The sequence below is a fragment of the Oncorhynchus nerka genome, linkage group LG7 (assembly GCF_034236695.1).
Source record: "Oncorhynchus nerka isolate Pitt River linkage group LG7, Oner_Uvic_2.0, whole genome shotgun sequence".
Lineage (NCBI taxonomy): Eukaryota > Metazoa > Chordata > Actinopteri > Salmoniformes > Salmonidae > Oncorhynchus > Oncorhynchus nerka.
Window position 1 is genome coordinate 56,310,131 of NC_088402.1, and position 15,374 is coordinate 56,325,504.

The 15,374-nt window shown below is 41.9% G+C and overlaps 1 protein-coding gene across 2 annotated transcripts in view; it reads right to left on the reverse strand.

Annotated features, from left to right (window-relative positions):
• Positions 1-15,374, reverse strand: part of LOC115132010 (polyhomeotic-like protein 2) — a 45,423-nt gene that overhangs the window by 11,898 nt on the left and 18,151 nt on the right. For both annotated transcript variants that reach the window (XM_065020653.1, XM_029664173.2), the window contains exons 2-7: positions 14,259-14,478; positions 12,141-12,308; positions 8,392-8,469; positions 7,913-8,074; positions 4,052-4,141; positions 1,514-1,769 (exon numbers count right to left, since the gene is read on the reverse strand). In XM_065020653.1, coding sequence (XP_064876725.1) covers positions 1,514-1,769; positions 4,052-4,141; positions 7,913-8,074; positions 8,392-8,469; positions 12,141-12,308; positions 14,259-14,417 — 913 coding nt within the window. In that variant the 5' untranslated portion in view covers positions 14,418-14,478. The remainder of the gene's footprint in view (positions 1-1,513; positions 1,770-4,051; positions 4,142-7,912; positions 8,075-8,391; positions 8,470-12,140; positions 12,309-14,258; positions 14,479-15,374) is intronic.

Genomic DNA, 15,374 nt, shown 5'->3' on the forward strand with positions numbered 1-15,374 from the left:
GATTTTGGACGCTGAGATGGGGTGGGGTTTCCTGTGCGCACATGGTGACAGAGGGGAAGATGTGCAGCGCTGAGGGGCGTCCCCCCAGCCAGCCCCCATCTGGAAGTAGCTCATTAGGAGTAGCTCAGACCCATGGGTCAAGCTTTCAGCCATATCCTCCACTGCAGCCTTGCCCTCCTCACCTTTAGCAACACTAGGGAAACCGTCTGGTTTGGCTTAGGGCTGCTTAAAGCTCTAGTGCTGCAGGAAGGAGGTGACTGTATAAGATGGTGTTTGGGATATCCCTTTTATCCCAACTACTAATGAGATCCTCATGGGGAAAAAAGGTCTCTCCTCGTGCAACAGTTCAGCTTATAGTGTTCGAACTTCAACTTTTACTTTACTACATTCCTAAATAAAATAATGTACTTTTTACTCCATACATTTTCCCTGACAGCCAAAAGTACTCTTTACATTTTAAATGCTTAGCAGGACATAAAACGGTCCAATTCACACACTTATCAAGAGAACATCCCTGGTCATCCCTAATGCCTCTGATCTGGTGGACTCACAAAACACAAATGCTTTGTTTGTAAAGGATTTCTGAGTGTTTGAGTGTGCCCCTGGCTATCCATAAATAAAACATTTAATTGTGCCGTCTACTTGGCTTAATGTAAGGAATTTTTTATTGTTAGTACTTTTACTTTTGATACTTAAGTATATTTTAGCGAATACATTTACTTTTGATAGTTAAATATATTTAAAACAAAATACTTTTAGACTTTTACTCAAGTAGTATTTTACTGGGTGACTTTCACTTTCACTTGAGTCATTTTCTATTAAGGTATCTTTACTTTTACTCAAGTATGACAATTTGGTACTTTTATCCACCACTGGTCAAGGAACTCTGCATATTAGAACTAAGCTGAGTGTACTGCTGCTGTGTTTGGAAGCTGTCAGTCGTCTTGCCATTAAGACTACTTTTAGAACCCTTCTCTGCCATATTTGCTCCGTTTTGGAGCTGTAACTGGGGTCTGGCTGAAGCTTGCCGTCTGATCCTAGGCCATTTCCCCTTCACGTCCTGTAATAACAATACATTTCCTCTGTAAGTGGGTCCACGTGAATAGGGCTGGCAGTCTAATGAAGGATTGGCCTGTATTTACAGTAAAGCCTTCTCTTGGATAGGTCTGACAGATAGCCCTGTGCCGGCCTGGTGATGTGGTATGGAAGTAGAACTCAAAAGGACCTATAGCGGAGACAAGGTTATGGAAGTGTCTTTTGACAAAATTGTGTGGTAAAAACACTTCTTTAGACTTGCTCTAACTGTGTGTGAAATTTGATTTATCTATAGCAAAGTAGAAAATCAACAGCGCCCCGCCCTGGCTGCGGCTACATGCCCTACTGTTATCATGTTTATGAAACAGTGTTGGTGTCATCATACACCACCTACATTCAGGCTAATATAACAATTACTATTAAACCAATGCTTCTTTGTTATGCTAACCTTGAACAGGGCGCTTTGAGTGTGGTCTACCTGGGCTGATGAGGGGATGCCTGCTGACGGCCATCACACTGCGGCTCATGGTCACCAAGTGGCCCTCACCTTCCTGCCCCCCCTCTGATGGGGCCGCCAGGGACCCCAGTTGTGCTCCCTGCGGCCCCTGGGTTGAACCCCTGAGCTGACCAGCCAGGGAGACTTGGGCCCCTCCAGACATCTGTTTGAGATGAAGGCCCTGGAGCTGAGAGGAGGAGGGGGCCCCCTGTTGACTACAGATGGCAAGGTTCTGCACCTATGGGAAAAGGAGATTTAAAACATCATCATGGGAAAAAATTCCAATTGGACAAAAGTATGTTCTCTCCTCGACTCCTCCGTGACCCGGAAACCAATGGGTGATCGAGGAGAGTGCCAATTCGTTAGCAGGCAAACAAAGGAGCAGGGAGTAGTGCTGCCGTAGCGTGGGGGAGCGGCACTCCCTCACTTTTTTCAATTTGCGAATAGTCAGAGCCGGTCAAAAATACTTATGGAAAATTAATTCTGATAAATTCTAAATAAATTATATTTAATCACCACTAAAATGCCATGAAAACGATAGAATGACAAACAAAATAAATCTGTAGGCTGTAGCAGCCTATAGATACAGATGTAGGATCTTAATTTTAGCCAGTTTGCTACAGAAGGAAAATAAATCTGCAGCAACAGGAATTGTGAATTGCTATATGTATTATAATTAATTACATTTTTGTAGGGGTTGATACATTTTTCGTTAGGGCAATCAAGTCTGCAATTTCTGAGTGGAAATGACCAACTTTAGATGCTTTTTTAAAACTCAAATACACTACAAGTTTGCATTCCTGAGGCTGGTAACTCTAATTAACTTATCCTTGATATAAAGCCAGTGCTTGATTGCTTGATATCATATCGCTTGATGGTTTTTGCGACTGTGGTTGAAGAAACTTTCAAAGTTCTTGAAATGTTCCGCATTGACTGACCTTCATGTCTTAAAGTAATGATGGACTGTCATTTTGCTTTGATTATTTGAGCTGTTCTTGCCATAATATGGACTTGTCTTTTACTAAATAGGGCTATCTTCTGTATACCAACCCTGTATACCAACCCTACCTTGACACAACACAAGTGATTGGCTCAAACACACTAAGACGGAAATAAATTCCACAAATGATCTTTTACCAAGGCACACCTGTTAATTGAAATGCATTCCAGGTGACTACCCCATGAAGCTGGTTGAGAGAATGCCAAAAGTGTGCAAAGCTGTCAAAAAGGAAAATGGTGGATACTTAAAAACCTCAAATATAACACTTTTTTGGGTACTACATGATTCCATATGTGTTTTTTCATCATTTTGATGTCTTCATTTACTATTCTACAATGTAGAAAATAGTAAAAATAAAGAAAAACCCTTGAATGAGTAGGTGTGTCCAAACTTTTGACTGGTACTGTATATCAGAGAAGACCAAATCGCTTGACATAGAAATACTGTATTTTCGGTGGTCAATTCTTTGTTTGTTCATTAATTATACATTTATGAAAAATATTAATAACATTCCACCCATGAGGCCACTAGAGGGCGATTTGGTCATTTGACTGCAGGAAAGGGCTTCTTCGCTCACGAAACAGAAGATCTAAAGGCATATTGAAACTGATTGAGATCAAATTATTGGCATGCAGTTTGGACATTTCACCAGTAAAACGTATTGAATTATCATTCAAGATTTACAGAGATGATGGTCTATTTGGATATTAGGTATACCTAACAGTGTTTGGCGTATTAAAAATAGCAACTATTCTTGAGACAATGTGTGGGCATAGGCAGCCGTTGCAAATGGATGAAGCATTTTATGCATAGGTCTATTCTACAATGATATTCAATAGGCTACATCTGTCAGTAGGCGACAAATTTTGATTGACAAATTCAAAGATAGAACTACACCACTGCAAATAAACATTTGTTCTTAACTGACTTGCCGAGTTAAATAAAGGTAAAATACATTTTAAAAAAGGAGAAGGAGAAACACATTTAAAAACAATATTTTACTCATCCTTTTATCTATAAAATGTCTTGCACAACTAGCTACATCTGTTATTATCACCTTACATATTTATTTGGGGATTCTGCCCCTGTAAACATAATTTGCCTGATGACCAGTGATTGGAGAATAACAGTCTCAATTCATACAAGCTCATTCGTTTCCACGTTCCTCTCCTTGCAGAAGGAGGAGAGGAGGCGAGAAAAAACTATTGGGATTCTCCCATAGTAGGACTCCTGAGTGCCGCAAGACACTGCATCTCAGTGTTAGAGGTGTCACTACAGACACCCTGGTTCAATTCCAGGCTGTATCACAACCGGATGTGATTGAGAGTCCCATTGGGCTGTGCACAATTGGCCCAGCATCACCGGGTTTGGCCGGTGTAGGCCGTCATTGTAAATAAGAATTTGTTCTTAACTGACTTGCCTAGTTAAATAAAGGTACAAAACAAAAAAATTGAATCCAATTGTGTGCATGTGTGTGCTCATTGGGGTTGTGAATGGATGTTGTGTGTGGTGAATATTACCTGTGCACTAGCAGATTGTTGGTTGGTGGCAGACTGTGATGAGGCTGCTGATTGGACAGTGGCAACAGCTGCAGTTGGGGTGAAGATGAGCTGGGAGAACAAAACAATATTGGCACTAAGACAGCTCCAAATCAGGACCAGGTAAGCCCTCAGATAAAGTTGGTGTTATCCCACTGAGCTATTGAGGCCAAAAAACAACAGTAACAAAGCTCTTTCAACTGAATCTCGCCATCCATGAATTACATAGCTACGAAATTTTCTTCCCTGGCAGCAATTTGATTTTGAACAAGGCCAGCCATGTGCAGCCTTGCACTGTGTTATTCTGATCTAAGATGGATAGCAACTCAAGGATGCTTGATGGTTTCAGAGAGGAAAGAGTTGTCAACAACAAAAAACATGACTATCCACTATGGCTCCTGTCCAAAAAAATCATACGAGGAACCTCAGTATATCTGCCAGTAAAAACATAACTGACACACAAGTTTTGAGTCTTGTTTTCCTTCTAAATTACCCTCTGCTGTGCCACATATCTATACCCTGGCCACATGAAGGAAATCATCATATTAAATCATATGGAAAACAGAGTACTCTATTCTAGTCAAGTCCATCCTATTCAACTATTGCTGTACATATTCTATTCTTTCCTACGTATTCTTCAGATAAACTATACAGTTGAAGTCGGAAGTTTACATACAGCCAGACGACCATACACTTAGGTTGGAGTCATTAAAGCTAGTTTTTCAACCACTCCACAAATTTCTTGTGAACAAACTAGTTTTGGCAAGTCAGTTAGGACATCTACTTTGAGCATGACACCAGTAATTTTTCCAAAAATGGTTTACAGACAGATTTTTTCACTTATAACTCACTGTATCACAACTCCAGTGGGTCAGAAGTTTACATGCACTAAGTTGACTGTGCCTTTAAACAGCGTGAAAATTTCCAGAAAATTATGCCATGACTTTAGAAGCTTCCGATAGGCTAATTGACATCATTTGAGTCAATTGGAGGTGTACCTGTGGATGTATTTCAAGGCCTACCTTCAAACTCAGTGCATCTTTGCTTGACATCATGGAAAAATCTAAAGAAATCAGCCAAGACCTCAGAAAAAAAAATTGTAGACCTCCACAAGTCTGGTTCATCCGCAAGTATAAACACCATGGGACCACGCAGCCGTCGTCATACCACTTAGGAAGGAGACACATTCTGTCTCCTAGAGATGAGTGTACTTTGGTGCGAAAAGTGCAAATCAATCACAGAACAACAGCAAAGGACCTTGTGAAGATGCTGGAGGAAACAGGTACAAAAGTATCTATATCCACAGTAAAAAAGAGTCCTATATCGACATAACCTGAAAGGCCGGACAGCAGGAGGAAGCCACTACTCCAAAACTGCCATAAAAAAGCCAGACTACGGTTTGCAACTGCACATGGGGACAAATATAGTTTTTGGAGAAATGTCCTCTGGTCTGATGAAACAAAAATAGAACTGTTTGGCCATAATGACCATCGTTATGTTTGGAGGAAAAAGTGGGAGGCTTGCAAGCCGATTAACACCATCCCAACAGTAAAGCACAGGGGTTGCAGCGTCATGTTGTGGGGGTGCTTTGCTGCAGGAGAGACTGGGGGACTTCACAAAATAGATGGCATCTTGAGGAAGGCAAATGATTTGGATATATTGAAGCAACATCAGTCAGGAAGTTAAAGCTTGGTCGCAAATGGGTGTTCCAAATGGGCAATGACCCCAAGCATACTTCCAAAGTTGTGGCAAAATGGCTTAAGGACAACAAAGTCAAGGTATTGGAGTTGCCAGCACAAAGCCGTGACCTCAATCCTTTAGAAAATTTGTGGGCAGAACTGAAAAAGCTTGTGTGAGCAAGGAGGCCTACAAACCTAACTGAGTTACACCAGCTCTGTCAGGAGGAATGGGCCAAAATTCACCCAACTTATTGTGGGAAGGTTGTGGAAGGCTATTCAAAACATTTGACCCAAGTTAAACAATTTAAAAGGAATGCTACCAAATACTAATTGAGTTTATGTAAACTTCTGACCCACTGGGAATGTGATGAAATAAATAAAAGCTGAAATAAATCATTCCCTCTACAATTATTCTGACATTTCATATTCTTAAAAAAAAGTGATGATCCTAACTGACCTGAGACAGGGAATTTTTACTAGGATTAATTGTCAGGAATTGTGAAAAACTGAGTTTAAATGTATTTGGCTAAGGTGTATGTAAACTTCCGACTTCAACTGTATATTCTATCCACGTACTGTCCATAATGTCTATACGGTGCATTTGGAAAGTATTCATACCCTTTGACTTTTTCCACATTTTGTTACGTTACAGCCATCGGAGGAGAAGGGCCTTGGTCAGGGAGACTGTCCTTGGACTTTGCCAAAAGGTACCTAAAGGACTCACAGACCATGAGAAACAAGATTCTCTGGTCTGATAAAACCCAGTTGCTCTTTGGCCTAAATGCTAAGCCTCACGTCTGGAGGAAACCTGCACAATCCCTCATGCTGTGGGGATGTTTTTCAGATGTTTTTCAGTGGCAGGGAGACTTGTCAGGATTAACGGAGCAACGTACATAGAGATCCTTGATGAAAACCTGCTCCAGAGTGCTCAAGACCTCAGACTGGGGCGAAGGTTCACCTTCCAACAGACAACGACCCTAAGCACACAGCTAAGACAACGCAGGAGTGGCTTCGGGATAAATCTCTGAATGTCCTTGAGCGGCCCAGCTGGAGCCCGGACTTGAGCCCGACCGAACATCTCTGGAAATACCTAAAGAAAAAAATTGCTGTGCAGTGACGCTCCCCATCCAATCTGACAGATCTTGAGAGCATTTGCAGAGAAGAATGGGAGCAACTCCCCAAATACAAGTGTGACAAGCTTATAGCATCATACCCAAGAAGACTCTAGGTTGTAATCGCTGCCAAACGTGCTTCAACAAAGTACTGAGTAAAGGGTCTGAATACTTATGTAAACATCATCTCTTTTATTTGTAAAACATTTGCATTTTTTTTTTAAACGACTGTTTTTGCTTTGTCATTATGGGGTATTGTTTGTAGATTGATTAGGAAATGATTTAATCCATTTTAGAATAAGGCTGTATTTAATCATTAATAAATACAAATAATATATATATTTATACTCCGGACTCCGACATTGCTCGTCCTAATATTTCTAAATTCCATTATTTTACTTTTATATTTGCGTGTTGTGGTATCCCGGGAGGTCTACCCTCGGGGTTGGTGATAGAAGGGGCGGTACGTGCTGGGACAATGGCACCCTCTGTTGGGAGTACCCAGGCTGGGCACCCCAACGCCGATGGCTTCAATTCGGTGTAATTAGGGGAAAGTGCCAACCAACCGTAAAGGCCACATAAATTGAGCACCGTGGCACACCATGGGAGAGAAAAAGTGAGAGGCAAGGAGTGAGCCTACAGAGGGGAATGAAGCTCCCGGAGGCACGGAGCCTAAATGAGAAGGACCGAGCCAACCTTAAGTTATTTTGTTGTTACGTTTATTTTGTTTCCTAGTAAAGTTGTGTTTTCTGGGTTTAACCTCCCAGGCTCTGCGTCCATCTCTGTGCGCTCAACCCAACACCCCACGGTTTACCAAAGTGTATTGTTAGATATTAATGCTAGGAACAAAAGTATTTCGCTACACCCGCAATAACATCTGCTAAACGTGTATGCGATCAATAAAATCAGATTTGAGTAGATTGAGCAAAACGTTCCTTTACTGTTCAGATGAAGAGGCCCATCTAGTTGTGTGGAGAGGAGATGACTATAGACCATTCAATCAGCGGTCGAAATAGGTATGACAAATGTGTGCGTGCGTGCCATTCTCTTACCATCTGAGCCCGCAGATACATCTGAGCTTGGCTAGCGGTGAGGACGAGGCTGGAGGCGTTGCCTAGGAGCACAGCCTGCTGGGGGATACAGGTGGGAGTGGAGCTAACACTCTGGACTCTGCTGATTATCTGGGCCGCTGCTGGAGGCGTGGCCGGGTTTACCTAGGAGAGAGGTGGACTGTAATGACTATAACTTGTAGAAGAACTAACACAATTTCAATCATATCTGTTCATGTGTTTATTTTATGAACGTTCTGTAAGGTTGCCTACTCATGGACATGCTATCATGCCATAGATAGTATCAAGTGATAAAGACGCAAACGATACAAAGATGCAGGAACAGACATGCTGACATGGACATGTAGCACACACAAAAATAATCTAGTTCACAAGGACACAAGCAGACAGAAACAGGGATAGTCATTCAAATCAGTGGACTAGCTACAGACAGACATCTTTATTTAAACAGTTCCACTCACAGTGGTCTGTGTGGAACATGTCTGGTGAGAGGAGGTCCAAATCTGGTTGGAGCTCTGTCTTCCTGCCACTATGGTAGCCTGTGAAATGAAGGAAATGAAGAAAGCTACCAATATCAAAACTAACAATCAATCATTTGTGCCATCCTGCAGATAGCCTAGTGGTTGGGGCAGCATGTAGCCTAGTGGTTAGAGTGTTGGGCCAGTAACTGAAAGGTTGCTTGAGCTGACAAGATAAAAAAAAAAATCTGTTGTTCTGCCCCTGAACAAGGCAGTTAACCCACTGTTCTCTGGTAGGCCGTCATTGTATTTAACCATTTGATCTTAACTGACTTGCCTAATGGAATAAAGGATAAATATAGTGAACAATTATTTATGGTGTCCCTTATAAGTAGGCCCTGAGATAGACTAGCATCCTGTCCAGGGAGCGTACTTGTACATCAAGCCGCCTCAGATTACAGAAACAGGAAATACACTCCTGCTCTATGGGCCATTCTGGCTCGGACAAGGCTACTTACCTACTTTTCTTCTTCTAAGTATTTGCTATTTGCCACTACGTAGGGAAAACCCAATACAGACCAAAGAGTAATGGACAGAGTCTTAGCCCCCAAGTGTAGCCTCCTCTTCTCTAATAGAGTGTAAATACCCTCGTAGTGTAAGATGATTGTGCCCCCAGGGAGGGACTAGTCATGCATCAGGAGCCCATGTTAACCAGCCAGGCCTCATACTGATGGAGGGCAATTTTTTATTTTTTTATTTCACCTTTATTTAACTAGGCAAGTCAGTTAATTTCACTCCTCATATCTAGCTTTAACCCAGCCTTAGTTGAAGGAGCGGACGTTCGGCGTAATCAGCGGACTTCCCTACTAACGGGCCCTTCGGAACGTTCCGAACCGGTGACGGAAAACGGGGTAAGTTGGTACTTCAGGGGTTCCCTTGACCCAGCCTGTACTCCTTGGAGCACAGTGGTGGTAAACTATATGGATGTCTTTACGTGGCTAGTAGTGAGCAACCACTAGTGCTCTTTAGCTATAGCTGTAACGATTTTCTTCCTCTTAGTGGGACTATCATTTCTTTTTCAACAGGACAATGACCCAAAACACACCTCCAGGCTGTGTAATGGCTATTTTACCAAGAAGGAGAGTGATGGAGTGCTGCATCAGATGACCTGGCCTCCACAATCCCCTGACCTCAACCAAATTGAGATGTTTTGGGATGAGTCGGACCGCAGAGTGAAGGAAAAGCAACCAAAAAGTGCTCAGCATATGTGGGAACTCCTTCAAGACTGTTGGAAAAGCAGGGTGGCTGTTTGAAGAATCTCAAATATAAAATATATTTGGATTTGTTAAACACTTTTTTTGGTCACATGATTCCATGTATGTTATTTCATAGTTTTGATGTCTTCATTATTTTTCTACAATGTATAAAATAGTAAAAATAAAGAAAAATCCTTGAATGAGTAGGTGTTCTAAAACTTTTGACCGGTAGTATATATTTCCACACTATGAGGTTGAAATAATAACGTAAAATTGTGAAAATGAGGATAATGCCCTTTTAGTGGAAGAGCTGTTTGAATAGTTTTGGTGGGATGGAGTTTTAGCCTGCCTGGTGACATAGTTAACAGACCAATAAGAAAGATAGTGTTCAATTGAAAATAATAATAAAAAATAATCACAGTAAGGTACATTGTTACCCAGAAATGATTTGATTATGTTTTTTTTTACATTGACCTTTAACTATAAACCATTCCTACTGAGATACACACTCAATTCAACATCACACTATTGAGGTCCATGTCTATGGCACTGTAACTTCTCACAGACATCTAAACAAAAGTGATTACCCTGAACCCCAGGATAGAGGGACTGAGAAGTCAGGACATGGACTCCATTCACCCGTAATCATGGTAGCATCCACATTCATGTAGAAGTGTTTAGAAACATATATTCTTATTTACAATCATCTAAAACAAACTGCAAATGAATCCAACAAGTTTGTAGACACAAGCTTGATGTAACTGGTATTTGCCTTGCAGTCTCCGGGGTACAAAGACATTCATCACTGTCAGAGCTCAGGAAGTCTGGGGGCATTATCAGAGAGAGAGAGAGAGAGAGAGAGAGAGAGAGGCACAGAGGGCTCTCCATCAATCCACACATCAGCCCACAGGAAGCAGCTCCCATCGCAGGTAAACATGGAGGGAAGGAAGGCAGAGTGTGGAAGTCTTTCCGGCAGTCTATCAGCTAGCTAGTCAATAGAACCGGTGCCTTGTTTTGAAATGTTGATTAAAACAATAAATGCTAAAACAAAAGCGACATGTAACTGTACCACTATTTGTTTTTGAATGGGTTTGTTTGGTTCAATGGCCTATTGTTAAGGTCATTTATATGCATTTTTAATAATACTGTTGCTTTTGAACCAACTCGCAATGAACACATCCATCCAGAATGTGTGGCCCATGCGAGAATCATCACTTTTACTACTAAAGAGAGCAAATCAGATTAGGAATGTGTAATCCATGGCTGTCTCGGAGGGTTTGAAAGATGGACATAAAGAAACCAGTTGAGTTGAGATCAATACTTATCGACCTGTGCCCTGTGTGTACAGGGATCATATGGTCCAGGTCAGGGGTTCCCAACCTTTTTTTCACATTTGAAAAATGTATTTTTTTAAATTATTGTTTATTGAGATAGCCTACATTAAATACAACACCAGCTTGAGTTTGTTTAGTTTGAGGAACCTATGATTTTTTTTGTTGAAGTTCATTTCCTGCACTTCAACATAGTTTAACAAGATGCATGACATATTTTAGGTAGGCTATTTAATGATAATAATAATAATGGATAAGGAAAACAGTCTAGACCCGATTTCCCCAAATGTTATTCTGTTACCAAATATGTTTTATTATGATAATTTATATGAACCCTCAATTGAACTATACATATTCTCTTTTACCGAATGTGATTCAATCAATTGTTAGCGACAGAGTCACACATTGTATAAGATTACTTCCCAAGCAAAGTCCAAATTATTTGACTCCTCTACTTTAGAAGGCCGTACCTCAGCATCTGAATGTCATAGAGACAAACCAAAGATATTCCCATGTGCATCAGAGTCGGTTCTTCCTCTGACATTTTACAGCCTAAAGCACACATTTATGTTTTGTTTAGATCGGTATAAAGAATTGCAAATTGTAAAAATGAAGAAACAGTTTCTTTCACCACTCAAATCAAGGAAGGTCCCCCCCTAGGTTGTGAACCTCTGGTCCAGGTCAAAGGTCGATGAACACACTGACACACACAGCATCCTATAGAAGAGAAATCACCCGTGTGCATGACTTTGGAGACATGGTTAATGTATGTCTGTGATACAGAGGCAGTCCTTGGGCACCAGGACAGCAGTGTGTATTACAAGGCCAACCTTAGCAGAAAGCTGGGTCGAGACGGTCAATATCTGCTTCGGTGAGATTGACCACATCTCAGTTGCACAATATGTCAGTCAATATTCTGTATTTCATTTCATTTATCTCGGATAGTTCTATCAGTAACACTTTTGAATTGTCTTCTTCATCATATGGTTGATATGGCTCAGTTACCATGCTGTTTGCAACATCAGAGTTTAGGCTTTTATTGCTGCATGGAAAAAATGTATTGGTGTCTATAAAAAAGTGCAATCTGGAATTTTCTTGTCCCCTGTGGCCACAAACAATCAATGCGCCAATATACACACAAACACATCACTCACACACCACTCACATGGACCTGTTGCACACCGGCTAGCCTCTGGAGCTGAGTGTTGCTCAGTTGCTGCTGCTGTTGGAGGGCTGCTGTCTGAAGCATGAGGTGCTGCTGCTGGGCTGCATACATCTGCTGCAGGTACTGGGCTGCCGTGCTGGGTTGTCTGTGGAGCGCCTGTTGGATCACCTTTACAGAGAGAGGGCGAGAGAGATGAAAGATGCAAAGGTGAGAGAGTGAGCGAGTGAGCGAGTGAGAGAGTGAAAGTAAGAAAGAAAGAAAGAAAGAAAGATAGATAGATAGATAGATAGATAGATAGATAGATAGATGTGTGAGAGAGAGAGAGAGAGAGAGAGAGACACACACACACACACACACACACACACAGAGATAGATATTAGAAATAAGGGATCACCAGCACCTGTTGGATCACCTGCACAGAGAGAGGGAGAGATGAAAGATGAAGAGGAGAGAGAGAGGGATATATATACACCTCAGAAAGCATATTGCCCAAATCCCCCCCTAAAGACACCCATCCATTTCTGTGGTTCCATGGTGGCCCCAGAAAGTCTGGAGGACAGAGGGCCAGTGTCTGACAGCAGTGCTCAGTGCCCCCCCCTCCCCCGTCACCCAGACCTCATCTGTCAGAGAGGCCTGACAGCCAAGCCACATTCCCCAGCAGACCCCCTCCTAGGCCCCCTGACCTCCAGAGGACCAGCCCTACTCCATCACTGCCTGCCTGCCTCCACACTCCTCACTGACCGGGCCCCTGTTCACACCAGACCAAGACCATGCAACTGAAAAAACATGCAAACTTGCCACCTTCATGGTAGCACTTTATACTACGATACAGACTAGGCATTTACTAAGATCGTACACAGTAGAATGGTAATTACATTGTAATGAACTATCAATTACTTGTTTCTTTATGATGAATATAAACAAGCATCAATGAGATACGCTGTAATCAGATGAAACTCATTACGTACCACACTTTGGAGATCTTTAAAAATATATATTTCAGTAAACTCTGAAACAAACCTTGATCAAATAGCAGGGGATTGCCCCTTTCTCTTCATAGAGTTAAATAAGATGAGACCCTCTCTTTTTCTTTAGAACTGACTTGGCATCACTTGCAATAGAAGTTCCACCTATAGGGCTGAATCCTCCCCAACCTGAATCCTCCCCAACCTGAAATCACCAGCCAAGCACCAGGCCAGCCACACAAGACAGAAGTTCTGCCTTTGGGAGCCAATAGCTGCTCTCCCTTAGCCTAACTGGCCCCTCCCACATATCATGGGGAGCCCTCATTAACCAGTGACATCAGTGCATCTCAGGTTGACTGAGAGTCTATGTGGAGTCGCATGGCAAATGGGAGAGACAGAGAGGGGGGGGTTGACCAATGACCTGTGACCTAGATTCTCAGTGCTCAATATGATAGTCAGGATCACATAGTCTTCATTCAGGTAGGCCCTTTTGTCTCTAACTGGTGGGACTGCTGTGGGTGGTATTTGAAGCATCATTAATCTGATACCTTTATTCACTTTCAAATCAAATCAAATGTTATCGGTCACATACACATATTATATATACTTTGAATGCCGGTACATCACCACTTGCATTGACGTGTCCGATGAGCAGTGACAAGTATCTGTTTCTGGAGGAAAAACACATACCATATCCTGGTATGAAAATAATTCAATGTAATTATCATCAGTGAGACGATCTCTGAACACTCATCCTGGACTCCCAACCGATAGCTTTAGTCTTAAACTGGCCACTAGATGGCGGTAAAGACCTGGCAAATGCTGCTTGTTCTGCACTACTGAGCAGGGTTGGAGATCAAATCCATTTCATAACACCTCACAAACTCCAACTCCTATTACAACAGTATTGCTTTCTGAAGACATATGCTGCTTTACATGTGTGAAAAGTCACTTTATTGCACTATATTGTTGTTGTTGTGATGCATCAAAACATCCAAATTCATAAGTGGATTATGTTGCAATGGTGAAAACAACAGCATTAGCAACACCAACATCAATAGCAACAGCAACAACCCAAGGGTTCAACTAACTCCATGCCACCACACTGGACACACTTCTGAGATACTGTATACAAACATTGCTACTACTGTACCTGAGCAGTCTGTCTACCTGGGATCCCAGCATAGACAGAGATGTGGGGCAGGGTTGGCCTCCCAGTGTTGCTAGTAGTGACCAGGCTAGTGGTGACACTGGGAGTCGTACTGATGCTGCTGGCACTGGCGGCTGCCGGGCCCGGGGCCTCATTCTGCATGTCACACTCCGCCTCCACTTCCCACAATCCACAGTGACTGCTTAGTCGGATACTCCTCTAACTGATAGAGAGAGAGAGAGCGAGAGAAATAGTGTGTGAGAGAGAGAGAGAGAGAGAGGTGGGGGAGTGGAGAGATTTATCTTTAATTTAAAAATAAGTTGCAAGGCTGGTGTAATATTGCACTCAGAGCTAGTGGACATGTGTCTCATAAAACACATAAAACACAGGCAGAGTGTTGATAACATGGTCACTCTCTCCCCCCTCAGCCATGACTCCTTAGCCCCAATCTGGCAGGCCACTCGGAGAGGTGATAGGGAAACGACTAGAGTTACAGACAAATGTGCTCGTTATTGAGTCACTTGGAGAAACCCAATCAAAATGAATCACAGGCCTTAAACCACATTGCTCTCTGAAATAATGAAAATAAATGCCACATTTAGCAGTTATCTAGTGGGCCATTTTTGAATTTTGTTGCTTAGTAAGCCAAAAATGACATCCCTCCCAACTAGTCTAGTTTATACTGGCAGCCCAATTCTAATATATTTTCCACTAATTAGTCTTTTGACCAATCACATAAGATCTTTTCACATTACATCTTATTCAGAGCTTATCTGATTGGTCAAAATACCAATGAATGAAAAAAAGATCAGAATTGGTCTGCCTGTGTAAACGCAGCCTTGTATGTTAAGTCTGGCTGTCCAGCATTGATCAACAACCAACTTGACAGATCTTGAAGAATTTAGCAAATATTGTCAAATCCAGGTGTGGAAAACCCTTCGAGACTTACCCAGAAAGACTCACAGCTGTAATCGCTGCCAAAGGTGATTCTAACATGTATTGACTCAGGGGTGTGAATACTTATGTAAATTAGATATTTCATTATTTTCATTTGAAATAAAAACATGTTATCACTTTGTCATTATGGGGTAATGTGTGTACGTTAGATGGGTGGGGGAA